The 27,062-nt window shown below is 42.2% G+C and overlaps 2 protein-coding genes and 1 pseudogene across 2 annotated transcripts; 2 read left to right on the top strand and 1 right to left on the bottom strand.

Moving 5' to 3' along the window:
* Positions 1-1,934: 1,934 nt before the first annotated feature.
* Positions 1,935-12,829, top strand: LOC112260499 (annotated as a pseudogene).
* A 5,343-nt stretch (positions 12,830-18,172) lies between these two features.
* LOC112262206 (secreted frizzled-related protein 5-like) lies at positions 18,173-19,738 on the top strand. The gene is made up of 3 exons (XM_024438174.2): positions 18,173-18,513; positions 18,798-19,063; positions 19,221-19,738. Exons 1-3 carry the CDS (start codon positions 18,230-18,232, stop codon positions 19,529-19,531), a joined length of 861 nt encoding a protein of 286 aa, XP_024293942.1. The 5' UTR covers positions 18,173-18,229; the 3' UTR covers positions 19,532-19,738.
* A 1,044-nt stretch (positions 19,739-20,782) lies between these two features.
* On the bottom strand, positions 20,783-22,093 carry LOC112263022 (homeobox protein DBX2-like). The gene is made up of 2 exons (XM_024439353.1): positions 21,920-22,093; positions 20,783-21,319 (listed from the first exon to the last, which is right to left on the bottom strand). Exons 1-2 carry the CDS (start codon positions 22,085-22,087, stop codon positions 21,035-21,037), a joined length of 453 nt encoding a protein of 150 aa, XP_024295121.1. The 5' UTR covers positions 22,088-22,093; the 3' UTR covers positions 20,783-21,034.
* Positions 22,094-27,062: the final 4,969 nt, after the last annotated feature.

The raw sequence follows: 27,062 nt of genomic DNA on the forward strand, positions 1-27,062 counted from the left end.
AGCTCAGGACCTCCACTTTCGGCTTCTTCACCTGTGGTGATGGGGAGGGGGAGTGCTGAGAAGTATTTATGTCTATAATAAAGCCCTTTTTTGGGGGAAAAACTCTGATTGACCTGGCTCCCCAGTGGGTGGACCTGGCTCTCAAGTGGGTGGGCCTATGCCCTCCCAGGCCCCCCATGACTGTGCCCCTGCCCAGTCATGTGAAATCCATAGATTAGGTCCTAATTTATTTATTTAAATTGACTGATTTCCTTCTATGAACTGTAACTCAGTCAAATCTTTGAAATTGTTGCATTTTGCATTTATATTTTTGTTCAGTAAAGATGGCAATATCCAAATATTGTTTGATTTGCCTTCTATCTATTATGGTGTTGAAATAATTTTGTCTGACAACTTTACCAGGAGGAGGCGTTGCCAATGTCAAGCTCTTTCCAAAAGCCTAGCTAGATGGCAAATGGATAGGCTACCCACACATATCTGAAATTACATAATCAATTCATGTTTACTGATTATGAAAATAATGCAATTACTTGCTGTGTAACTCTGATGATAGAGCTAACTGTGGAATAATCAGAAATGTGCATTTCTTACTATGCTCTTCAAGAGGGGATGATATTAAAACCAAATAGTTATAGAATTTATTTAACAATCCATTGAAAATGGCATATAGTTGTCAATGGTTTTAGTGGAGCTGGTGTTTCTCCTTGCCCCCCAGCATTCAAATCGAACAGTCTATACCGTATTGTGATGTTTCATTGATAAGGACATAGAGATCCTTTTATTACTAGAAGGGATTTGTCATAAACCCTCAAAGTTCTATAATGGGGTTAAAATGGCAGGGTCTAATGTAAGCAGGTTTTTGTTTTTTCCTTTCAATTAAGCCCTAGACAACCAGGTGTGGGGAGTTTGTTACTAACTGATTACTTTAATTCATCAATCAAGTACAAGGGAGGAGTGAAAACACGCAGACACTCGACCCTTCGTGAAATGAGTTTGACACGTGATGTAGAGTAACATCCTGAAAGCAGGTCACAGGCATGTGGAGGCAGGTCACAAAGAGGGGGAGGCTGGTCGCAAGAAAGAGGAAGCATGAACAGGGTGGGGGCAGGTCACAAGAAGGCGGAGTGAGGATGAGATTTTCACCTCTCAAACAGCCATTTTCCTTTATATGATAAGTATTGCTTGTTTGTTTCTATATAATCCAGGTACTTGCTTAGTTATTATTTTACCAACTCTAACAATAATTTAAATATATCTAATAATTTCATCCCATTCAGTCTATACTTTATTGTGAAATTGTTTCATGTGTGTTTAGTTTTGTTTTGTCATCCAGAGTCACATTTATTTTACAAGCTATATCACACAATATTTGACCCACAGTAGGTTTTAAAAGGACCAAAGAATCTGGTCTGCTTTGTGTTTTAATTTGACCATGGAAAACATCTTGTGATACGTTTATTGTCCCAGCTCTAGTGTTTGAACACATGTGTTCTAATGCGTTCTAATGGTGTCCCACCAATTTGGCCTGCTGATTAAATGCTGGTGGGTAAGGGTGCTGGTGGATAAGGGCACATGTTTGAGAGAATGTTTGAGAGAATGCAAGGATGAAGTAAGAAGTGTTTACACTATTTTAGACTCCTATTTGTTTGACTTTTTATCATTGTTTTATCCATTTTAATCTGCCTGTTTTATGTCCAAGTATCTATTCATATTTATTGACAAAAAACTCAAGATGTTGAGGAAATAATGTTCCAGTCATATTTTAAATATTTTGAATATGACAAGCACAGGTGCCACTTTGGTTTTAGAATTGGGGGGAGGGACATAACCTGGCGGATCCTACCCCAGAATTTTTTGGGCCATCTAAAGCTCATTTCCTGCATTTTTACACAATTCAATATGCCATCTCTATTTAGAACAAAAAGTAAGCAAAAATGCCCACAGTCATCAAGCTAGGTATGAGATCATTATTTAATATGTTTAAGTGATTAAAAAGACTGAACTAGGTCAAAGGTAATTCAATAATAAATATTGTGTTGCACGTTTAACCAATAGCCTAACAAATGAACAACTTGAAAAAAACACAAAAACTTTTGATTGTCTTTAAGACATCCTCTATATCAAATGTCAGCCAGTCCACCCAGCCAGCCCGAGCCGCCTGCATGCCCGACCCCAGCTGTCTAGTCAATAACTCATCTCTCTCCCAACACTATTTCCTTCCCAGTTCCCACATTTGGAAACAACAACAAAAAACACACCAAAAAAAATATATATACAATAACACACAGAAACAGCAAATCCTCATATAATTAAATCACATTGACCTAATAGTACTGTAGAGCTCTTTTTACACTATATAGCTGGGTCGCCCCGTCCTGTCCCTAGGGGTCCACCACCCTACAGCGCTCCAATCAAACACACCCCACTCAGCTTTCGGATCTTTGCGAAATATTCATTTATTGGTTTTAGGTGTGTTAGGCCAAGGCCAGAGTGACAACCCACAGGACGGCAGATCCCCAGGGCCAGGAATGAGCAGCCCAGAAGCTAGGGATTGCCTAAATATGTATCTCCCCTGACGTGGGCATGTTTTCAACATAGACACTTTGAGTCGTACAGTATTCCATATAAGGCATCCAGACATGAAAGTTGCCCAGTATACCCTTAATCTTGTAATAAATCAAATCTAGTGATACATAACTTCACATTGCATTTCTTAGCAACAATAAATGCTTGCTTACACAGTTTTTACAGATAACAGTCTCCAGTATCAATGTTTCCAAGCAACCAAAAACAGGGAAAAGCGAGAATCTGTAGACATGCTGATATAGAAGAACAGATACTTTGCCATAACATATGCAAATACTGTGCATTCTGAAAACATTCAGAACCCGTGACCTTTTCCACATTTTGCTACATTACAGCTTTATTCTAAAATTGATGAAATTGTTTTTTCCCCTCATCAATCTACACACAATACCCCATAATGACAAAGCAAAAACAGTTTTTGTTGAATTTTTAGCAAATTTATAAAAAATACAAACTGAAATATCATATTTACATAAGTTTTCAGACCCTTTACTCAGTACTTTGTTGAAGCACCTTTGGCAGTGGTTACAGCCCCGAGTCTTCTTGGCACACCTTTTTACTGTTGTTTTAATTCTTTACATACCTATTGTTCACCTAATACCTTTTTTGCACTATTGGTTAGAGCCTGTAAGTAAGCATTTCACTGTAAGGTCTACACACCTGTTGTATTTGGCACACGTGACAAATAAACTTTGATTTGGGGAGTTTCTCCCATTCTTCTCTGCAGTTTTGATGAACTTATCAAGAATATTTAATGGACAGTTTTTTTCCATCTTTGTATCAATGCAAAAATCAGAAACTTTTTGTCCAAAAATGATACAGAAAAGCTAATCCATGCTTTTGTCACTTCTAGATTAGACTACTGCAATGCTCTATTTTCCAGCTACCCGGATAAAGCACTAAATAAACTTCAGCTAGTGCAAAACACGGCTGCTAGAATCTTGACTAGAACCCAAAAATGTGATCATATTACTCCTCTGGAGTTCCTGTTTAAACTATTTCTTAAATAATTTTTTATTATTTTATATTGCCTATAGGGTGCAAAATTGCTGGGACCATGCCTAGCAAGTGAGCTGAGTCACGTGCCAGTTCAGAGTTACCAGCCTCAGAAATGGCAGCCCAAATAAATGCAGAATTCAAGACACATCTCAACATCAACTGTTCAGAGGAGACTGTGAATCAGGCCTTCATGGTCGAATTACTGCAAAGAAACCACTATTAAAGGACACCAATAATAAGAAGAGACTTGCTTGGGCCAAGAAACACGAGCAATGGACATTAGACCAGTGGAAATCCGTCCTTTGGTCTGATGAGTCCAAATTTGAACCAAACATTTGAGATTTTTGGTTCCAACCACGGTGTCTTTGTGAGACGCAGAGTTAAATGACATAGAACCACCCTGTTAATCGGTAAATACCCTGATGTGTTGATTTTAATAACATTTATGCACTATTTGTAGCATCATTGTCCTACCAAGACTTGCTGAATATCATTTTATTATGAGTTGTATCATAATTTTTCTCTTGACAGGAACCAAGGCTTAGAGACCCATAGACTGAAGTGCTGTGAGTTTGCTGGCTGAGACTCAGAGGAGCAGTTCACCCTAGGTACTGTGACAGACCCACCGGTACAACGAAATGGAGTCCTACAGCACCCTGCTCTAACACAGATCCAATATGGAGGTATTCAGGGCCTATCCGGAAAGCACACCCCCATAGTGTGCCCTGTGCTCTACCCGCGGTCCAGGCTTCCTGGTCATGATCGTCAATTCATGGTTGTCAATTTCTGGTGGCATCACATGTAATGCTGTCTTTTATCTATTATCTGACTGAATCAATTGCTTATGGAGATTTCATTTTTTGAACAATGATTTGTGTCCCTCCATCCTCCTGAGTAGCGCAGCGGTCTAAGGCACTACATCTCAGTGCAAGAGGCATCACTACAGTCCCTTGTTCAATTCCAGGCTGTATCACATCCGGCCGTGATTGGGAGTCCCATAGGGTGGTGCACAATTGGTCCAGCGTTGTCAGCGTTTGGCCATCATTGTAAATAAGAATTTGTTCTTAAATTGACTTGCCTAGTTAAATAAAGGTAACAAAAAAAGTCCTATTCTAGGAACTTGGGGTGTTGTGCAGAGCTGCTGCTGCACTTCCCTCTTTCACCACTGGGAGGTGCCTTTAGGTCACAGTTGGCAGTAAAGAGGAGAGTCTTCTCCAGTACTTCGCTCCCTACTGCTCGGCAGCCCCACTGCCCCCTCCTCAAGCTGCCCAGATGGTCACTGTGATGGCTTCACATCCACCTCACTGTCTCTGTTCTGTATTATGTAATGAAGTACAGTATGATCAGCCTACAATCCACATGTCTCTATGGAATAATACAGATAACCTTGATTAAGCTGTCCACTAACATTCTGTATAATCAGAAATGCTTTTTTCCCCTAACCTAGTTACTGTATCCATGACGGACATGTTGAATGATGACAGTTTGGTCCACATTGTTGAATTACACCTCTCTCCTGTGTAGCTAGATGAAGTCCCTAGCCTATGACTTCTTGTGTTGTATTTCACAGATCAAACATGAGGAAGTGAGTCTGAGGGTGAACAGGAGTTTCAGCATGGCTACATGGGAAAGCCTCTAGAGGTTCACCTTCAACAGGTTCTGGGTAGGGGTGTGATTGTTTAAACGACATTGGGATCATTAACATTTAGAAAATATCCCTAACCAAAACACATAGGATTTTTTTGTTGTCCAAATTTCAGTTATCACAATACGACCACTAACAGGTCCCGATCATCATCATAAAGGGTCAAATAACAATTCAACAAATACCTCATGCAACAATACTAACAATGTTAGTAGGATAAGATATGCATCTTTTAAATTATTTGCCACGTATATAAAGCTCTCCACACATCATCGTCATTAACAGTTGGAACAATTGAAGAGTGAGACAGGAAAGCGACAGCAGCAAAGTCCTTTGAGTGGCAATACTTTGAGAAGTTTATTGAGAAGGTGATGAAATGCAAACTTTGTGAGGTTGAATTGAGCTACAGTGACAGTACAAGTGCAATGCTGTTAGGGAGACACTGTGAGACCCAACCCGTTGTTGGCAGCAGTGCGATAAGGGAGAAAATCATTGCTGATTACAGAAGTGATTGCAGTTGATATTAAGCTTTTGTCAATGGTAGAGGATGTCAGCTTCAATACCCTAATGGCATATCTAGAACCAGACTACAAGATGCCATGTCGAAAAACTGTGACGACCCTGATGGAAAAATTGTACAATGGTTGCTCAGCAAGCACAAAGCACAAGCTCTCAAACACCATATGTGGCATTAACAACAGATTGTTGGATGTCTATGAACATGCTGTCATACATCACTGCAACGAGCCATAATATTGATGAGAAGTGGGACTTCAACTGAGATCATGAAGGAGAGGCACACAACAGAGAACCTAAAACTGCATTAATACCATTGCTGCTGAGTGGGTGGGGTAACAGGAGTAAGGGGAGAGCCGTCTGGTAGAGTTTCCCCTAGTTGCCACAAAGTCAAATAGACTATATTGTAAAAATTCATGAAATGTTTTATTTTATTTTTGGTCGTAATTTAAGGTTAGGCATAAGGAGGTCAGTAGTGTGGTTAAGTTTAGGAATAGGTTTAAAATCAGATTTTAAGAAGCAAAATCATAGAAATAGGCGTCTTCTATAAATTTGTGACTGTGGGAACTAGTGACAACCGGTAGGTAGTTAACCAGGACTGAGGTAGATTGAACTGTATCGCCCCCTGGGCAGAACCATATCTGAATCGTGAATTCATGTCATTTTATGATTTTGTTTAAACGATAAAAAAGTACAGTTTAAACGCTAAGAAAAATGTTGTTCCTGGAAGTGTTGAGCTCTGTTCCTCTAGCATAGAGAAAGTGAAGTTTTGACAGTATATGGATTATGTATGATAATATTTGTGTTGACAGATTGACCCATACCAAGCATACTAAGGGGGGAGTGGTACGTTTGAGTTGCATTTTCTTCCCAATCCCATTTCCAGTATATTTAGTATTTTGTCTCACTATTTCTTCTTCTCAACCCAGATAACTTTATTCCCTGTCTGGCATAGGAGGCTGTCGGGAGGAGCGAAGGGAGGAACATAATCATTGTAATGGCTGGAATGGAATATATGGAATGGAGTCAAACATGTGGTTTCCCTATGATTGATGTGTTTGATGCTGTTCTATTGATTCCATTACAGCTATTACAATGAGCCCGTCCTCCTATAGCTCCTCCCACCAGCCTCCTCTGCTGTCTGGTCTGGTCCATGCCTTATGGTGCATTCTCTCCTCTTCCCAGTGTTCTTCTCCACAGCCGTGATGCTCCAGGCCCCTTTATGGACGTGTGAGTGGTGGCCAGAGGAGTCAGACAAGGAAATAAAAGAGATGACCCTATCAAGCATCCCTGTTGACATGGTCTCAAAGGCCACACAAACCAAAACAGGAGATCGAAGCATTTGGGCTCCTTCATTCTGACAGCACAGATTCTTTGTACACTAAAGCTACTGAAGTGTCATAAACACAAATAGCATCAAAACTTGTCCCAAGTAGGACAGTTTAGTACCTTTGAGACTGATCAATGAAGGGAATGAGAATTGAGCCTATTTTATCTTCTCAGATTCCAGGATGCCATCTAAGCCCATCCCAATTTCAGGGCAGCTCTTCAACCAGCAGCTGAACATGTCTCAGAGGAAGGCAGTGAAGCATATCCTGGCAGGGGAGTGCTGGCCCACCCAGTACATCCTTTTTGGATCCCCAGGGACAGGAAAGATGATCACCCTCATGGAGGCCATGCTCCAGGTTCTGTACTGTACACTTCTCAACTCAATGGATATCACAACCTTTTACATTTACATTTGAGCAGACACTCTTATCCAGAGCGACTTTGTGTGTTCATTTTAAGATAGCTAGGTGAGACAACCACATATCAAAGTCGTAGTCAGTACAATTTTCAGTTATAAGCCAAATCAGTGCTAGTAGGAAAAGACACAGGGGGGGGGGGGGGGTGATAAGACTGTGATGTCTTATTTAAGATCTTCTTTGAAGAGGTAGGGTTTCAGAGGTTTTTGGAAGATGGGCAGGGACTCTGCTGTCCTAGCATCAGGGGGAAGCTCGTTCCACCAATGGGGTGCAAGGACAGAGAAGAGCTTTGACAACCAGACCCGCGTACAAATAGTATTTGTTTTCATTCAAATACTGGACTGTTTGGTTCAGCCTGCCCTGCCTGGAGTACCAGATGTGCAGGAGTTGCACGGTAACTATGTTCCATTGATTCCATTGCACCTGGCAAGCTCAGTCAAGTATCTTGTAATTGGTTGTATTTAGTTATTTACAAAAGTTGCCCTCATTCTAGTTCTTTGGATAAACAGTGAAATGTCTCCTCTTGTTTCCATTCTGTAGGTGTGTTACCACCTGCCCAGTAGTTATGTTCTGGTGTGCACTCTCTTCAACAGTGCTGCTGACCTCATCTGTATCCAGCTCCATGACAGTGGGTTCCTGCACGCTACGAGCCTGGCCCGTCGTCAACACCTCCTGTCGACAGGAAGTGGTACTGCACCCACCGCCTCGATCCCATTTTCTCTACCAGTTTATGCCTCTGTCTGTATCTCCTGTAGGCAATCCCTAAGGTTATAAGGCAGTACTCTCGGGCTAGGAAGGACATCCGACATGCTTCCTTGGACAGGTTCGTGGTCAGTACCTGTACCACCGCTGGCCTTCTCTACCAGATTGGGCTGCGGTAAGGGACAAGAAGATAACAAGGCTCCCTTATGTTAAAGGTCCAATGCAGCCATTTCTATCTCAATATCAAATCATTTCTGGGTAAAAAATGAAAGTACCTTACTGTGATTGTTTTTTTTTTGTTGCTAGGACTGTCGGGGAGGAGTCTGAGTGTGGAGGAAATGGAAAACTAGCTGTTATTGGAAAAGGTTTGATCTATTGGTCTATTAACAAAACTCCTTCCCATCAAAACAGGCTGGATTTTCAGGCCGTCTTTTCAAACAGTTCTTACAGTAGAAGTGCAGTATCATAATTTTCACAATTTCACAGTATTATTCCAACCTCATAGTGTGGAAATATATAACACAGGAAAATCACATTTCGGATTGCACTGGGCCTTTAAGGTCCATTGTTAACCTCCTTCATCAACGGAGGTTAACATGTATTAAAATAATGAAAGTTGTTGTTTATTCCTCAGTGTGGCATTGATCCCCCTAGGGCTTCTGTCAGAGAGAGACGGACAGGTTAGACTAAACAGAGTACACTACAACCACAAAAAAACTGGAACACCCTTACTAAAGTGGTGCAACCGTTGAAAAACATTGCACATCACATAACTGACAGAAGTCATAACAGTCACTGGATTTTGTGGCCTCTTGATCAAAAAGTGAATCATATGTTCTGTTGCTACCCCCACCTTTCACATAGTTCTGTCTTGAGACCCCAGGCAGGTGGGTCCAATTGTGAAGACCAAGCTGGCGCAGGCATTGGGCCATGGGGTGTCCATGCTGGAGAGACTGATGGCCAACCCCCTGTACACAAGAGAGAGTGGGGGATACAACCCAAAGCTGGTGAATACACACTCACACACACACACACACACACACACACACACACACACACACACACACGCACACACACTCACACACACACACTCCCTGTCAGTGCCATGGTCATCTAAATCATGCATAGTGAGTCACCAACTGAATCCAGATGATGCATAATGTTTTGTCTTGCATTGTAATATAATGTTTAACACACTTTTATTCAAAACGATATCGTGCCCTCAACCCTAGGCGTTGCAAGCACCATGTTCTACTGACTGAGCCACACAGGATCACATTGTAAATAGGTGGCTCCAAAGTTTATTGCATTCTCATGGTGTCCTCTCTTCTCCCTCCAGGTGACAAAGCTGGTGTATAACTACCGTTCCCAGGAGGCCTTCCTGGCCCTGCCCTTTAGACTGTTTTACAGTGGGAAGCTGTGTGTCAGGGCCCAGAGGTCCATCTGCCCATCAAGGGATTCCATGGAGTCAGGATGAGGGCTCTATCTGTTTCTCTCGCTCTCTCGTTATGTTTCTTTCTGTCTTTCTCTGTCCAAAATAGACTCAAGACAATGGGATCTTTTTCAATAGTCTTTCCTTGAATCCATGTGGGATTCCACTGGGATTCTCTGCCTCTAACCCAAATACGGGGGCTGACTCACTGGTTTACTGGTGTTCTTCCATGCTCTCCCTAGGAGGGGTGCGTCACTTGAGTGGGTTGAGTCTCTGACGTGATCTCCCTGTCCGGGTTGGCGCCCCCCTCGGGTTCGTGCCTTGTGGGAGATTTTCGTGGGCTATACTCGGCCTTGTCCCAGGGTAGTAAGTTGGTGGTTGAAGATATCCCTCTAGTAGTGTGGGGACTGTGCTTTGGCAAAGTGGGTGGGCTTATATCCTGCCTGGCTGGCCCTGTCTGGGGGTATCATTGGACAGGGCCACAGTGTCTCCCGACCCCTCCTGTCTCAGCCTCCAGTAATTATGCTGCAATAGTTTATGTGTCGGAGGGCTAGGGTCAGTCTGTTATATCTGGAGTATTTCTCCTGTCTTATCCAGTGTCCTGTGTGAATTTAAGTATGCTCCCTCTAATTATCTTTCTCTCTTTCAATCTCTTTCTCTTTCTTTCTCTTTCTCTTCTCTCGGGGGACCTGAGCCCTAGGACCATGCCTCAGGACTACCTGGCCTGTTGACTCCTTGCTGTCCCCAGTCCACCTGGTCGTGCTGCTGCTCCAGTTTCAACTGTTTTGCCTGCGGCTATGGAACACTGACCTGTTCACCGGACGTTCTACCTGTCCCAGACCTGCTGTTTTCAACTCACTCTCTCAACCGCACCTGCTGTCTCTAACTCTGAATGATCGGCAATGAAAAGCCAACTGACATTTACTCCTGAGGTGCTGACCTGTTGCACCCTCTACAACCACTGTGATTATTATTATTTGACCCTGCTGGTCATCTATGAACGTTTGAACATCTTGGCCATGAACTGTTATAATCTCCACCCAGCACAGCCAGAAGATGACTGGCCACCCCACATAGCCTGGTTCCTCTCTAGGTTTCTTCCTAGGTTCTCGCCTTTCTAGGGAGTTTTTTCCTAGCCACCGTGCTTCTACATCTGCATTGCTTGCTGTTTGGGGTTGTAAAAAGGGCTTTATAAATACATTTGATTGATTGATTGATTGATTGATTGATTAATTGTGTCTTCGTCATGTCCTCTGTCCTCCCATTTCTCAATGTCTGCGTTTCCTCTCCTCGTCTCCCACTGACATGTTGAGAACATTTTGACAAATACAGGTTTTCCTATCTTGTCGGCATCGAGCCTAGACGTTGAACACCAATAATGCCAGTCAGCTTTCCTTCTCTCATGGCACAGAGATGAGGGAGGGCAACAACCCTTTGTGGTTCAACCCTGGAGAGGCGGTACAGATGATGCTGTACTGCTGCCAGATGGCCAAGAAGCTCTACAATCCTGTAGCTGCCACTGACATTGGCATTATTGCTCCTTACAGGAAACAGGTCAGTATGGCATGACCATTTAGACTGTCAACAGTGGGTACCATTCTGTTACAGTTTACTTGTTACTCGCCTAGTATTGCTGTAAAAATCCTCAAATACCCATAACAAGTTCATTATTCTGTCACAACTAGTACAGTGGTCCCTCTCCCTTAACCCTGAACACCGAATTGACCGGTCTGACCACCTGAACCTCTGCTCCTCAGCCAGAGAAGATCCGTGTGCTGCTCCACAGGGTGGGCCTGTCTGACATAACGCTGGGCTCTGTGTAGGAGTTCCAGAGACCGGAGTTCCTGGTCATCATCTTGTCCACGGTAACATTCCCCTCTTTCATTATTGAACTTGACTAATTTCTCCCTTTATAGGGTCTCAGGTCCATTCATTTTCAATTCAGGGAATACATTCTGAAATATGAAAAAACAATGTGTAACTTTTGTACGAGTTGTATATCACTTCACTTGCTGAATTGACTGAATTGTAGATGCAATTGACACCTATCTTAATACATCTAAATAAATGACCTCTTGTTCCAGGTGAGGGCGAATGAGTCAGTGCAGTGCGACGACCTGCAAAGCATCCTGTGATTGCAGTCCAACCCCAAGCGCTTCAACATGGCAGTCGTTCGGCCCAAAGCCCTGCTCATTGTCATGGGGACCCCCACCTCCATAGTCAAGTACCCATGCTTCAACTCTCACCTCCAGTACTCTTTTGAAAACAAGGCCTTCCTGTGCGGTGACTCCCAACCTCTATCAGGGCTGCACACAGGTGTGTTTAGAGTGTATTATGCACCCCCCACCCCCCCCCACACACACACACACACACACACACACACACACAATTTAATAAAACATGAGTCAAAGCAAGAAACTTTAATTAGTCAGTAATAAAACACACAAATCTCTTACTTTCTCCTCAGAGCTGCCAGTGAGAAAGAGGAGTGAGAGAGTTTGCTGTGCTCACTACTGCCCAGCTGTCCATCACTCCAACACTATTGGTCCTATTATGTTCAAATAGAGTTTTCTTCATTCATTTATCACATTATCATGACTTGGCTCTCTAAATTTGTTAATCTACACAGTGAGCTGCGTATGTGTTAATCAATGGAAATATGTATGGAGATGTCTTTGGAGAATGCACTCCAATTCCAAACTGCTGTAAGAGCAAACTTTAGAAGCAGTTGTCATGCAGTCCACTGGTTGGCAGTAGTACATATGATGATACAAACCTTTGGTGTTGATTTTTCTTCGTATTGGGTTATTGGACTTTGACACCAGTGTCTATTTCATATTGTGCTAGCTACGTCAGTGTTGTATTGACAATGAGTCTATATCTAGCAACACTTCCAAAGGTGTGCTTTAGAAACATCCTGCTATAATAGAAGAGGACTGGTGCCAGTGACTACCTGTGAGAAACCTATCATGAGTAAGAGAGGTACTGGGACCGTACCCTGGTACCTGAGTCCCACATCAAAGAGCTCCTCAGGTAAACGGGGTCTGAAGCTCCCTGACAGTGTGGCACATTCAAATAAAAGCTGTCTCCTCCCTACTCATTAGAGTCCTATTGTGATTCAGTCCTAGCACCACCCCCTCTCCTCTACTTTCTCACTGGGCTCCACCAGGGCTGACTGCCACAGGAGAGTCAGCCTGTCAGTAGCACTCAGTTGTCACATCCAGTCTCCGGGTGGACCTATAGGCAGACACAGACAGACGCTGCTTGCCTGCCCCACCGGGGTGTTTAGACACACTGTCTCCTGCATCCAAGCATATGCTGTTACTCGCATTGCTCAACAGTGTCTGAGACACTTAAAAATAATAGTCACTCAATAGAATGGTGCCCCTTCACTGCCAGCAGGCTAAATATGACAACAACCAGGGACCTAAGAGGCAGGGTTATAGTATGTGTTTTTATATTTGTTTTTAAGTGTAGTTTCAGTATGTTTTCAGACCTGATTTGCCAGTTTTTATTTCTGTTTCCAATTTAGTTTTAGTGTTTGGAACAGAAAGCATGCCTGGGAGGCTAGAAGACATTTGTGTTGTATGGTGTTTTTTTGGGATGTCACTTCTTACAACTGGGGGTGAAGTAATAGATAAAGTAATGAATCAGATCAAAGATTAGGTTTATATGATAAAGTATCTGTGACTTGGATTTAAAAGGAATAGCGCCGAGGCTGGTGCAAAAAAATATGGTAACTCTCTCTCTCGCCCATGTTTACACTAATGAGGAGTAGGGGTTTACACTAATGAGGAGTAGGGGTTTACACTAATGAGGAGTAGGGGTTTACACTAATGAGGAGTAGGGGTTTACACTAATGAGGAGTAGGTGTTTACACCAATGAGGAGTAGGGGTTTAGACTAATGAGGAGTAGGGGTTTACACTAATGAGGAGTAGGGGTTTACACCAATGAGGAGTAGGGGTTTACACTAATGAGGAGTAGGGGTTTACACCAATGAGGAGTAGGGGTTTACACTAATGAGGAGTAGGGGTTTACACCAATGAGGAGTAGGGGTTTACACTAATGAGGAGTAGGGGTTTACACCAATGAGGAGTAGGGGATTACACTAATGAGGAGTAGGGGTTAACACCAATGAGGAGTAGGGGTTTACACCAATGAGGAGTAGGGGTTTACACCAATGAGGAGTAGGGGTTTACACCAATGAGGAGTAGGGGTTTACACCAATAAGGAGTAGGGGTTTACACCAATAAGGGGTTTACACTAATGGGGAGTAGGGGTTTACACCAATGAGGAGTAGGGGTTTACACCAATGAGGAGTAGGGGTTTACACCAATGAGGAGTAGGGGTTTACACTAATGAGGAGTAGAGGAGTATGGGTTTACACCAATGAGGGGTAGGGGTTTACACTAATGAGGAGTAGGGGTTTACACCAATGAGGAGTAAGGGTTTACACCAATGAGGGGTAGGGGTTTACACTAATGAGGAGTAGGGGTTTACACCAATGAGGAGTAGGGGTTTACACCAATGAGGAGTAGGGGTTTACAACAATCCTATGGTTTTTAACTTGTAAGAATTATCAAGTTAGCTACTGATTTCTAAGGCTATTTGAAACCACCATCTCCTAACAACATTTACCTGCCAGCTTCAATAGCTTGAAAACTTCACAAAAGCTTGAAACCCCCATTTCTGACCAAAGTTTAGGGGGAAAAAAGTCAAACTTCTATTTTATTTTTGGTTTCAACGATAATAGTTTTGGTGTAGTTTGAATTTTTCAAACTGGTTTGTTAAACATTTTATTTCGGTTGACTAAATAGTTTTTTCATTATTATTTTTGTATTAGTTTTAGTTTACTATATTAACCTTGCTAAGAAGTTGTGTTGACTACATGCAGGTGGAAAAGACAACAGTTTAATGTGCTACTCCCATGTTTTAGGCATTCTGTATGGAAGGGGCAACATGCTGACTGACTACTCTCAGGATAGCCAAGCTAACATACCTACAAATGATCCACAGCTCCAAGTACTACTGTTTGACATTTCAATATAAAGAGTTTTTGGTTTGTCATTCTTTTTGCTTGCTGACATGGACATATAGGTTTAACAGTAGAGAAGTGGTTGGAAGTGTACAGAGCTCATTCCGCATATGTGATCGTCAGTGAACATATTTGTCTGTGTGGGAGTGTGCCTCTGTGACTCCTTACTGGTCTTTGATAGACAGGTGCCCAAAGGAACCATTAGTCCCCATTACCAACACAAACACACCGTCTACAGACAAGCAGGGGGGCCGTTAGAGAGAAAAACAGTCCCCTGCAGGGATAATGGCAGAGGCAGCTTGTTAAACGTATGACACTATTGTTCTGAAAAATTGGTCTGTGACTCTAATTGCCCAGTTAGGCCCCTCGGTAAGTCTCATCGTCTGAACCCAGGGCCCCGGCTCAGATCAGACTGGGGCTGGGCAGGCACCAAAGCCTTACAAGATGGCCGCTTGGCTGAGGCCGATGGGATAGGGGCCAGCCAGACTGAGCCTATATTCATAAATCAAATAAAATACATTTGTATTGGTCACATACACGTGTTTAGCAGATGTTATTGTGGGTGTAGCGAAATGCTTGTGTTTCTAGCTCCAACAGTGCAGTATTATATAAGAAGTAATATCTAACAATTTCACAACAATACACACAAGACACACAAATCTAAGTAAAGGAATTGAATTAAGAATACATAAATATATGGACAAGCAATGTCAGAGCGGCACAAACTAAGATACAGTAGAATAGAATAGAAAGAGTCTTAGAGAAGGGGTACTGCCCTAGGATCAGTTTTGCATTTAATATCGTAAGGAATGCGATCCTAGATCAGCACTGCTACTCTGAGACGCTTTATGAATATAGGCCCTGGGGCTTATATTGATTTGCCTGGCACTTCTACAGTCTGAGCCTTGGTACTGTTCCTTGTGCGTGTGGCAGCACTCAGACCAAGCCCTATTACTGACTCAAGCCCTCTGGGCGCAAGCCCATCAGAGATACACATCTGAACGTGGTTTGAATTGAGTTACTTATCAACTGTGCTTTAATTCTGTGCTGCCATTAGAAGTTTGTGCGAGACGGAGGGAGTGAGAGAAGCGGCATGTCATTAAAAGCAGAGCCTGGACCACCAGTCTGTATCGCAGTGGGAGATCTCTTCTAGTTGTCTGATGAGAAGGTAGGATGAGAGGGTAGGAGCACCCTGTGGCTGTCTGCCACCAATATGACACAGTGTTCCTCCCAAACTGTAATGAAATCATTTTCCTGTGATAATCATCCTTCTCCAGGATTTCCTTGAATACATTTTATACCCTAATGTTGTGGTTCCCAACTCCGGTCCTCGAGTAACCCCAACAAAACACATTTTTGTTGTAGCCCCGGACAAACATAGCTGAATCAACTAGGTGAGGGCCTGATGATTAACTCACAAGTTGAATCAGATGTGCTTGTCAGGGACTACAATACAAATGTGTACTGTTGGGGGTATATGAGGACAGGAGTTGAGAACCACTGCCCTAACGTGAGATATAAAGCAGAAAAGGTAAGAAATTGCGTAGTTACTTTTTGCACAAGCTTTTTAAAAGTAGAATAGTGAAGTTGGCTCTATGATTTGAAAATGTCAATAATTGGCAAGAGAAATGGTATGTTTTGAATGTCATTGCAACATTAGGTACAAGATTTACACTCCCCTCCATATTTATTTGGAATGTGAAGCTAAAATTTGACAACATACAGCATTTTGAATTTGAGATTTTGAGATTTGAAATGTTTCATATGAGGCAACAGTACAGAATGTCACATTTTATTTGACGGTATATGTTCATATATATATATATATATATATATATATATATATATATATATATATATATATATATATATATATATATATATATATATTTTACCTTTAGAAATTAAATCTCTTCGTGTATCTAGTATTTTTTATGTGTATTTTGTTTTCCATAAGTATTTGGATAAATTCACTTATACTGTATTAAAGTAGTCAAAAGTGTATTATTTGGTCCCATATTCCTAGCACGCAATGACTACATCAAGCTTGTGACTCTACAAACTTGTTGGATGCATTTGTAGTTTGTTTTGGTTGTTTTTCGGATTATGTTTTGTCCAATAGGAACTGAATGACATTAATGTAAACCTCTTGTGTAATTTTTTTGTCACTTCTCTTGTAAATAAGAACAGCAGATGTTTCTGAACACTTCTACATGAATCAAATCAAATCACATTTTATTGGTCACATACACATATTTAGCAGATGTTATTGCGGGTGTAGCGAAATGCTTGTGTTCTTAGCACCAACAGTGCAATAGTATCTAACAATTAATGAATCCTGAATAATGATGAGTGAGAAAGTTACAGAGGAACAAAGATCATTATTCATCACTTCTATGTACGATTACAGAGCAACATTTACACATTTTAGCTTCACTGTCCAAATAAATATGGAGGGGAGTGTATGTCATTATATGATTGTCTGGGGGCTCCCGAATGGCGCAGCGGTCTAAGGCACTGCATCTCAGTGTAAGAGGCGTCACTACATACCCTGGTTCAATTCCAGGCTGTATCACAACCAGCCATGATTGGGAATCCAATAGGGTGGCACACAATTGGCCCAGTGTCGTCTGTGTTAAGGGTAGGCCGTCATTGTAAATAAGAATTTGTTCTTAACTGATTTGCCTGATTAAAAAGTATGTGTCTGTCTGCTGCAGTCAAGTTTGATCTGATTGCTACAGTAGGTAGACAGAGCTGTAGCTGGCTGTTGTTGTAGCATTTAGCATGTGCATCAGACTGTAATCTAGGGTCACATCAAAGCCCAGTGAGCCAGACAGAAACACGTCTCCACTAATGGGAGTGTGATCAGAGCTGGGCTCTGGGATCAGGACCCTTCTTCTCAGGAAACCCTTAAATTAGCAAAGGAGGAGACATGAAAGAGACTCAATATTGAGGAGACTGCCTGTCTGTCTACACAGAAGAAATAAGCCTACACTGTTTCTCCTGAGTAAAATATGAATTATAAACATTCTTGATTTCACATGTCATATTTAAATGCCAGTCAAAGTTTCAGAACTTTGTCTCAAATATAAATGTGTGTTTCATGTACTTCTGTCTTTACAGCAGTGTTCTCAAAACAATGGCTCACAAGACAAAAGTTATATATACATGAATACATAACTGCTCAGCAAAGTGTCTTATGTGAACCAATCAGCAGGAGGTATTTCTAATGTAAAAGTCAATAGATTTAATGGCGAAAATAAGCCCCGGAGACTGATAGTTTTGCATTGTAATGCCTTGGCTGTGATTGCTCTCATAATGCCCCCCGCCTCCATTCACTATTACCCCCTATGTCTGCAGTCATCACAAAACTAGCTGTTGTCTCTTCTCGCACCTCGTCCCAGCCTCTTTGATAGGTAGTTGATAACAGTCTGATGGGGCTGGGCTGGTTGTATATATAGAGGGAGGCAACTGGCACAGAGAGACATTACCTTTCCTACAGCAAGCAACAGCAGCACCTGTCTTCTCCTTAATTGGATTTTCAGTCAGGACTTTGTTTCTCTTCACGATGGATCTCTTCTCCTTCACCCTGACTCTCCTGGTTCTCCTGGCCCCAGCCTGGGGCTTCGACCTGGGTCAGTCGACCCGCTGTGTGCCTATCCCCCACCAGATGAGTGTGTGCCAGGACGTGGGCTACTCAGAGATGAGGCTGCCTAACTTGCTGGGGCACAGCAGCCTAGAGGGCGAGGTGGTTCCTCGCTCGGAGGACTGGAGACCCCTGCTGCAGACCGGTTGCCATCCCCAGGTCCAGGCCTTCCTCTGCTCCCTCATCGCGCCCGTCTGCCTCGACGCGTAAGTCTGTAGCTTTTGTTTGCCTTTTACCTATACATGTCCTCTTCTATCTTTCTATGTCCTTCCTGTGTGTGTGTGTGTCTTTCTCTCTCCATACTAGGCTGCTCTCTTTCTTCTCTGTCAACTTGGCTGTTCTCTCTGTCTATTTCCCTATTACCTTCCCCTTGAGAACATCCCACTGCCAACTCCTTCTCAAGAGGGAACTATCCACTCCTCCATCACTTATATTTCACCCTCAGTGTGTTTACAATGGAACATGACCCCGTGTCTGTCTCCATCTTCAGTTTTATCCAGCCGTGCCGTAGCCTGTGTGTGGCCGTCAGGGACAGCTGTGCCCCAGTACTGGCCTGTCAGGGCCAAGTCTGGCCAGAGGCGCTAGACTGTGACCGCTTCCCTTCCCAGGAAGACATGTGCCTGACCCCCCACCCCAAACACAGCAACAGCCACCTCGCCAAAGCATTGCCTAAGCCTGCATGCCAAGCATGTCCTTCCGTGGAGGAGCACCCTTCACTGAAGACAGTTCTGGATTCTCTGTGCCAGGATGACTTTGGTAAGCATGTGCAATAATGTACTGTATATATATGTGTATGTTTTCACTGATTAGTATGTTATGCAAGTTTATTAGTGTGTATATTTGCACCATACATATGTGTGTAGTTCTGTCTCAGCTAGCATACTCACCTTCTGTCCTCTCTCTTCTCCCTCAGCTGTAACAGCCAAGCTGTCTCGCCGGCGCCTGCCCTCAGGGGAGCCAGAGTTTGAGGTGGAAGGCCGGGTAGAGTTTATCCGCCAGGGCCCCCTGCTTCCCTACGACACCCAGCACCTCCTCCAGCAGTGGCTGCTCATCAACCTGCCCTGTGCCAACGTACTGGTCCGGCCCGGCCGTGTCCAGCTCTACCTGCTGACTGGCGCTGTGCAGTCCGATGGCACCCTGGCCCTCACCCACCTCTTCCCCTGGCACAAGAAGAACAACAGCATCACAGTGGCTGCACGCAAGTGGAAACACCACAGGTGTTGAGTGACTGGATGATAGGAGTGATATAATGAAAAATATGATCTCTGTTAAATCTGTGTTCCTTAGAATGGCGTCCTGAGTGGAAGGTCAGTTGAGTATATGATGTTTTCTGAAGTTACTGACTTGATGTCAGAGGTGTTAGAGCTGGACTCTCTCATTGGCCCTCTGTTGCCCTCTGCTCCTTCACAGTAGCTCAGCTACAGCACACAGTAATAGAATGCACTCTAAATACTATACATAGTAATAGCTAAATGTAAATTATTTCAAAAGAGTATTATTTTCTATTTAGATAATGCCATATTTATGTGTTTTGTATGTTGGATTTTTCTGTTAAGTGAGTGAAAATAATACTATACTAAAATGTAAATATGTAATCTATTTCTATTGAATTAGTGTTGGTTATTCTATATGATTCATACAGCATGTAAAATAGCCAGAACCTTACAGCCAAGTAGGTGAATGAGGAATGGTGCAGGAGTGCAGGATGTCCAGATAGTGAATGGATGAGGAAAAGACAAAGTCCAAAAATAAAATTGTCTTACAAACAACAAAGTTCCAGCATAACATCTGGCATTCACCATGGTTGTACAATGTTACATTTAATTGGCATTTCATATTTCTAATATCTGTCATTTATTTGATATTGTCTCTGAGGTCCTTGGTAGCAAGCACTATCTTTATTGATGTACTGTATTTTTGTGTGAATATTAAAGGCCCAGAGTGCTTCCCAAAACGTGTGTTTTATATATATTTCCACACTGAGGTTTGAATAATACTGTGAAAATGATAAGTGTAAGAGCTGGTTGAAAAGACCTCTTTGGTTGGATGGAGTTTTGGCCTGCCTGGTGACATCAGACAGTATAAGTTAATAGACCAATAACAAAAAGCGTTTCAAACCTCTCTGCCAATAACAGCTAGTTTTCAGGTTACATATCCCTCCCATTAGGCTCATCCAATTAGACCCCTCAGACCACGCCCAGACAGTCCTAGCAATATTCTAGCTTGAGAAGTTGTTCTTTGCTTTTTTTATTTATTTTTAACCATTTTAATTAATAACAGTAAGGTACATAATTGTTACACAGAAATAATTTTATATTGAGATAAAAATGCCTGCATTGGGCCTTTAAATACGGTAACTTATTACTGTTGTCTCGTATTACTATTGCTTACTCAACATCTTGAATATTAACACGGAATGAAGAAATCAGCATTTAATGAATCATTTTATTTATAGAAATTGTTTCAGTTAAAAGAGTCAAATAAATATTCTGAATACAGTCTTACATGTTAAAGCATTTGTACATGGTTGTGTGTAGCTGACTAACCTTCAGTTTGTGTTTATATACAGTGTATGATATAATAAAGTTTCCAAAACACTTGCAGTCAGTCTAGAAAATGTTACTACACAATAGCAATCCACACAATATTAAAATGACAAGATTTTATTGTTATGAAGTTAGTCGTTTTATCCAATGCTCAACGCCCATCTTTCAGTCTCTCATCCTCTCAGGGGTCAGAGGTCATAGTGTATCTGTGTGGACTCAGTGGCTGTTTCAAAGTCGCAGGTTCCTTGCATGACTCTTTCTCTGTGGTAACACCTGTGTCCGAGTCCTGCTGCTGTGACGGTGAGCTGTCTGATGGCGTGCCCGTGCTCTCTGGTGCCCCCTTGCGTTCTTCTTCCTGGTTGCAGCCCCGGGACATGAGCTCCTCCATGGGGGAGCGGCAGCTGTGGCCCTCCTTCTCCTTACAGTTCCTCCACTTCATTCTCCGGTTCTGAAACCAGATCTTCACCTACAGTAGACACACAGGTCAGTGAGAGGATCATTTTGGGGTGCCAGTTGTTTTGTTTAGTCAAATCTAAGTCTATGATACAGCAGGGAGCATTATCTCTATTTATTCAGTCTGTTTGAAGTGCCACGATTATACTTTTCTAAGTAGTGCCACAATTATACTTTTCTAATTAGACAAACACTTAGAGCATATGCAATTTTAGTCTACTTCTCTGCTTTTCAAATCTAAAATAAGAACAGAAATATCTTCTTCCAATCAAACATTACAGCTGTTTTAGTAGCCACCTCAACTACAACTGAAATGTTGACCACTTTCCCCCTACTTTAGACAAAAGCTTAGAGGGTATGACATCTTGGTCTACTTCTTACAATTATCACAGTAGTGATAGCAGTATTGTAATAACATTTTAAGATGAGGGACACTTACCATAGAAGTGACTCTAGATATTTACTAAATCTAGGCTGGAGCACTCATACCCAGTAAGATGTGTTTGCATTCAATGAAGAGGTGATATGAGAAAAAAGCATGATGTAGCATAGGATATAAAATGGGGTTGTAATGGTGACCTCCGACCTAGACCTACAGTATATGGTATCCTACCTGGGATTCCTTCAGGCTGAGATCTGCTGCCAGTTTGTTCCTGTCTGTCTTGCTGATGTATTTCTGTCTTTTGAAAGTTTTCTCCAGCTCCTTCCTCTGCTCATCCGAGAACACCGCCCTCCTCAGGATTCCTCGCCGGGATTTGGGGCTCGTATCCGGGGTCCACATCGGAATATAGGCTCCCTCTGAAAGGTCAGAGATCAGAATCATTCATATTCATGTTTGTATTCCAGCTAAAAAAATAACCTGACTTGAGGAAAGGCAAATGTCATTTTTTGCATTGGGTTATTATGGATGAGTACATTTATTTTCATTGACATATGTTCTCTGTTGCATGAATGCAATGGAACATTGCCCTACTAGATACAAGTACCAATATTTGAATATGGAAATGGATGTAAGGTGAATGAAGTCAATAACAAGAAATCATTTTAATACACAAGATAAATATATTACTGTATATTCCCACATCAAGTGGACTGAAATAGAAAATCATCCTAATTAATGAATGGAAATTTTGGTATTCAAATGCATTATTGCTCTGGCTATCATATCCAGTCCAGTCCAAAGCACTGAATACATCCTTATACTGATTATATACTTAACAAAAATATAAATCTAATATGCAACATTTTACAGTTCATATAAGTTAATCAGTTCATTAAAAAAAAAAAAATTGGCCTTAATCTATGGCTTTCACATGACTGGGAATACAGATATGCATTTGTTGATCACAGTTACCTTTAAAAAAAATGGGCCTCACAATGAGCCTCAGAATGTCGTCACAATATTTTTGTGCATTCAAATTGCCATCGATAAAATGCAATTGTGTTTGTTGTCAGTAGCTTATGCATGCCCATACCATAACCCCACTGCCCCCATGGGGCACTCTGTTCACAACAATGACGTCAGCAAAATGCTCGCCCACCCGACTCCATACACGTAGTCTGCGGTTGTGATGGACGTACTGCCAAATTCTCTAAAATTACATTGTAAACAGCTTATGGTAGAGAAATTAACATTCAATTCTCTGGCAACAGCTCTGTGGACATTGCTGCAGTCAGCATGTCAATTGCACACTCGCTCAAACAACATGGGACCAACACATTTTGGTCAGTGTAAAAGGCAGACTCACGCATCTACTAACTGGCTCACTTCGTCACTCACTATCTACATGGATTGTGTCCATTTTCCGTCACTCTTATACACACTTACTCTCCACTACTTAGTTTTCATCAATCTGTCTAATTTAACAAAATAGGGGTGACTAAAGAGAGAATGGAGACCCATTTTCACAGAGGAGAAAGAGATTGGGTGAAGAGCAATCCCACACTGCCTGACTCACGCACAACAAGAGTCAAGTGGAACATTTGACCAAATCCCATTGAGCAATGCCTTTTTAATCTGTAAGACAAATCTGCACACAGACCACCTCTGGGGTGTGAGTAACCGGTTAGATGCGCTCCTCAGGTCTCAATGGCTACCACTTAAATGGAGTTTTAACAGGTCACTCCCAAGCGCTTCATGGTCTGAGCGCACAACCCTTAGGGTCCTGCCACAAAGGCTATTCATTGAAAGGACACTACTCGCTGGCTCAGCGTTCCTCACTAAATATTTTCTCTTGCAGGTATGGGCCCGGTTCTATGGGAAGATGAGCTCGAATAAGTCTATACACTTTCATTGAGTGTTTTATGTTCAGGTCAGGGGACTTTAAATGGACAGGAATGAGAGTGAGTTGACAGGAGAAAGGAGGGAGTTGAGGAGCTGGTTTCTGTGGCCACACAAAGAGGGAGTGGGCAGCCCCCTTTCTGCAGAGGAATAGCTGTTTTCTGTGTTTTTGTGCTTCGCAGAGTTTATTACTGCAGTGAAAAATTGCAGCGGGGTCCCTTTTGGATGGGGGAGTGAAAGTGCTGATTGGTCACGGCATTGTCCTGTTGCTGGGCACTGTGGGAAAGTGTCAGCCCACTAAGAAGGCTCAGGGAACCGGGGGGGTCTACTGAGGGATTATATTTGCTGCCTCACTTGTCAGGAGTCAAAGGACCTAGCAACTAGCATCACAACCCTGACAGAAGTTAGGAGAAATCAATGCTTCCCTCGTCATGAGACTTTCACTATGAAAGGTTAATACAGACTTCAAAATAAATCCAATTACATAACACAATTCAAATCCATATAGATTCTGGTTTCATGGAAATATTTTCCATGAAACCTACACTAAATCATTTTAGGAGCCTCATTATATAAATAAATCCCCTCCTTTGGCAAGTCGGAACATTAGCAGTTTGGTCACACTGATTCAATTATCACAGTTGGACCAACTATCAGCCAAACTGTCCTATGTGCTGAGACTCAGCTCACAGAGATGCAATACAAATGTCACACAGAGACCAATAACAGTTACATGGCGTACCTCTTATTAATACAGTCCTAATCTGACAGAGACAAGGCGCTCTGCACACTTGAGTGGGCCTGTGTGCATATCTATATGACTCCAAATGGGGGCCTTAATGGCCATAAAAGCACCCCCCCCCCACCCCGCTCCACAACCTCCCCCCACCCCTAAATGGTCTGAATAGCTGTGAATGGTCATGAATAGCAGTGCAGAGAGTTGAGTGGAGAATTAGCTCCTTGGCATTGCATCAGTAATTAGCTGTAGAGAATATGGGAGACCCTGCTGTTAATGCTTAGAGAGGAGCTGAGGCATCGCTGATGAAGTATTAAACACTCACCGGAGAAGACAAGTGGAGGGCCGGACCCACCACAGCACACTGCTGCCAGCACATACTGAGGGCCTCGTAGAAACACACTGCTCAACAGGCCTGCAGAGAGAAGAGAGAGAGGGAGAAGGGGAAGGAGGAATAGAGAGAAAGAAGGGGGAAAGGGAGAGAGAATATGGAGAGAGGGGGTAAGTTTTAGTGGGTTTTATTACACCCCCAGCCCCGCACACTTAATTATACTGGATTTTATATACTGGAGTTTCCTGGTAGATTTTCCCCACATGTTCCATTATTCTCTGCAGTAGCTGAAAGGGAATAGGAGAGATACTTAATGGTGCAGTTACGAGTGCCTCTCTCACTTTATAACTACTGGTGGATGCTACCCACTTTATATGTAAACTGAATGTACAAAACATTAGGAACACCTGCTCTTTCCATGACGTAGTCTAACCAAGTGAATCCAGGTGAAAGCCATGATCCCTTAAATCAATGTTAGTCAGAGTAGATGAAGGTGAGGAGACAGGTAAAATAAGTATTTTTAAGCCTTGAGACAACTGAGACATGGATTGTGTGTGTGTGCCATTCAGAGCGTGAATGGGCAAGACAAAAGATTTATACGGGGTATGGTAGTAGGTGCCAGGTGCACTGGTTTGAGCGAGACAACAACTGCAACGCTGCTGGGTTTTTCACGCAGCAGTTTCCCGTGTGTATCAAGAATGGTACACCCCTCAAAGGATATCCAGCCAACTTGACACGATAGTGGGAAGCATTGTATTCAACCTTATAAAGTCTGTGCCCCAACGAATTGAGACTGTTCTGAGGGCAAAAGGGCTGCAACTCAATATTAGGAAAGTGTTCCTAATATTTTGTACACTCAGTGTATATACTGTATTCTAGTCAAGGCCTATCCTATAAACCCTCTGCTGTACACACCGTTTCTATTCATATACTGGCCATTATGTCCATACACACCATCATATTTATTTTCTTTTTCTTTGTTGGATTTGTGTGTATTGTTTTGTATTGTCAGGTATTAATGCACTGTTGCAGGAACACAAGCATTTCGCTGCACCCGCGATAACATCTGCCAAATATGTGTACGCGACCAATACAATTTGATTTGATTTGAGATGGAAGCTGGTATGAGATACATTTACGACATGTGGTATGTAAGCATGTACATTTCTCTGTGCCAAAATCTATTCATTCAATATAAATACTACATATTGCATGTTTTGGGTAGTCAAATGGTTAACATTAGAGGAGCAACTAAAACGTTTTAAAAAATGACTCTGACTTTCATTATTGTCATGTGTATAATAACTACTACGTGTTATCTTTTAGAATGGGTCTTATTTGTAGTAAATATCCATTATAACCTGCAGGTGAAGATGAAGTTTCTAATGTTTTAGAATTGTATTTACTTTACTATTGAAAGGAAAACACATGAAGAAAATGTCAGTCACACTTTATTTTCTGGATAGTCCATCTGCAGATGCTCTACAGATGGTCATACTATCAACAAAATGATCTGTTGATCAACAACTGCTGGCTAAGTTTATGGTTAGGGTTAGGTTTAGAACAACGATTAAGGTTAGGGTTAGGGCTAGGGTAAGGGTTAAGTTTATGGTTAGGGTTAGGTTTAGAACAACGATTAAGGTTAGGGTTAGGGCTAGGGTAAGGGTTAAGTTTATGGTTAGGGTTAGGTTTAGAACAACGATTAAGGTTAGGGTTAGGGCTAGGGTAAGGGTTAAGTTTATGGTTAGGGTTAGGTTTAGAACAACGATTAAGGTTAGGGTTAGGGCTAGGGTAAGGGTTAAGTTTATGGTTAGGGTTAGGTTTAGAACAACGATTAAGGTTAGGGTTAGGGCTAGGGTAAGGGTTAAGTTTATGGTTAGGGTTAGGTTTAGAACAAAGATTAAGGTTAGGGTTAGGGCTAGGGTAAGGGTTAAGTTTATGGTTAGGGTTAGGTTTAGAACAACGATTAAGGTTAGGGTTAGGGCTAGGGTAAGGGTTAAGTTTATGGTTAGGGTTAGGTTTAGAACAAAGATTAAGGTTAGGGTTAGGGCTAGGGTAAGGGTTAAGTTTATGGTTAGGGTTAGGTTTAGAACAAAGATTAAGGTTAGGGTTAGGGCTAGGGTAAGGGTTAAGTTTATGGTTAGGGTTAGGTTTAGAACAACGATTAAGGTTAGGGTTAGGGCTAGGGTAAGGGTTAAGTTTATGGTTAGGGTTAGGTTTAGAACAAAGATTAAGGTTAGGGTTAGGGCTAGGGTAAGGGTTAAGTTTATGGTTAGGGTTAGGTTTAGAACAACGATTAAGGTTAGGGTTAGGGCTAGGGTAAGGGTTAAGTTTATGGTTAGGGTTAGGTTTAGAACAAAGATTAAGGTTAGGGTTAGGGCTAGGGTAAGGGTTAAGTTTATGGTTAG

Source organism: Oncorhynchus tshawytscha, linkage group LG01, assembly GCF_018296145.1.
Source record: "Oncorhynchus tshawytscha isolate Ot180627B linkage group LG01, Otsh_v2.0, whole genome shotgun sequence".
Lineage (NCBI taxonomy): Eukaryota > Metazoa > Chordata > Actinopteri > Salmoniformes > Salmonidae > Oncorhynchus > Oncorhynchus tshawytscha.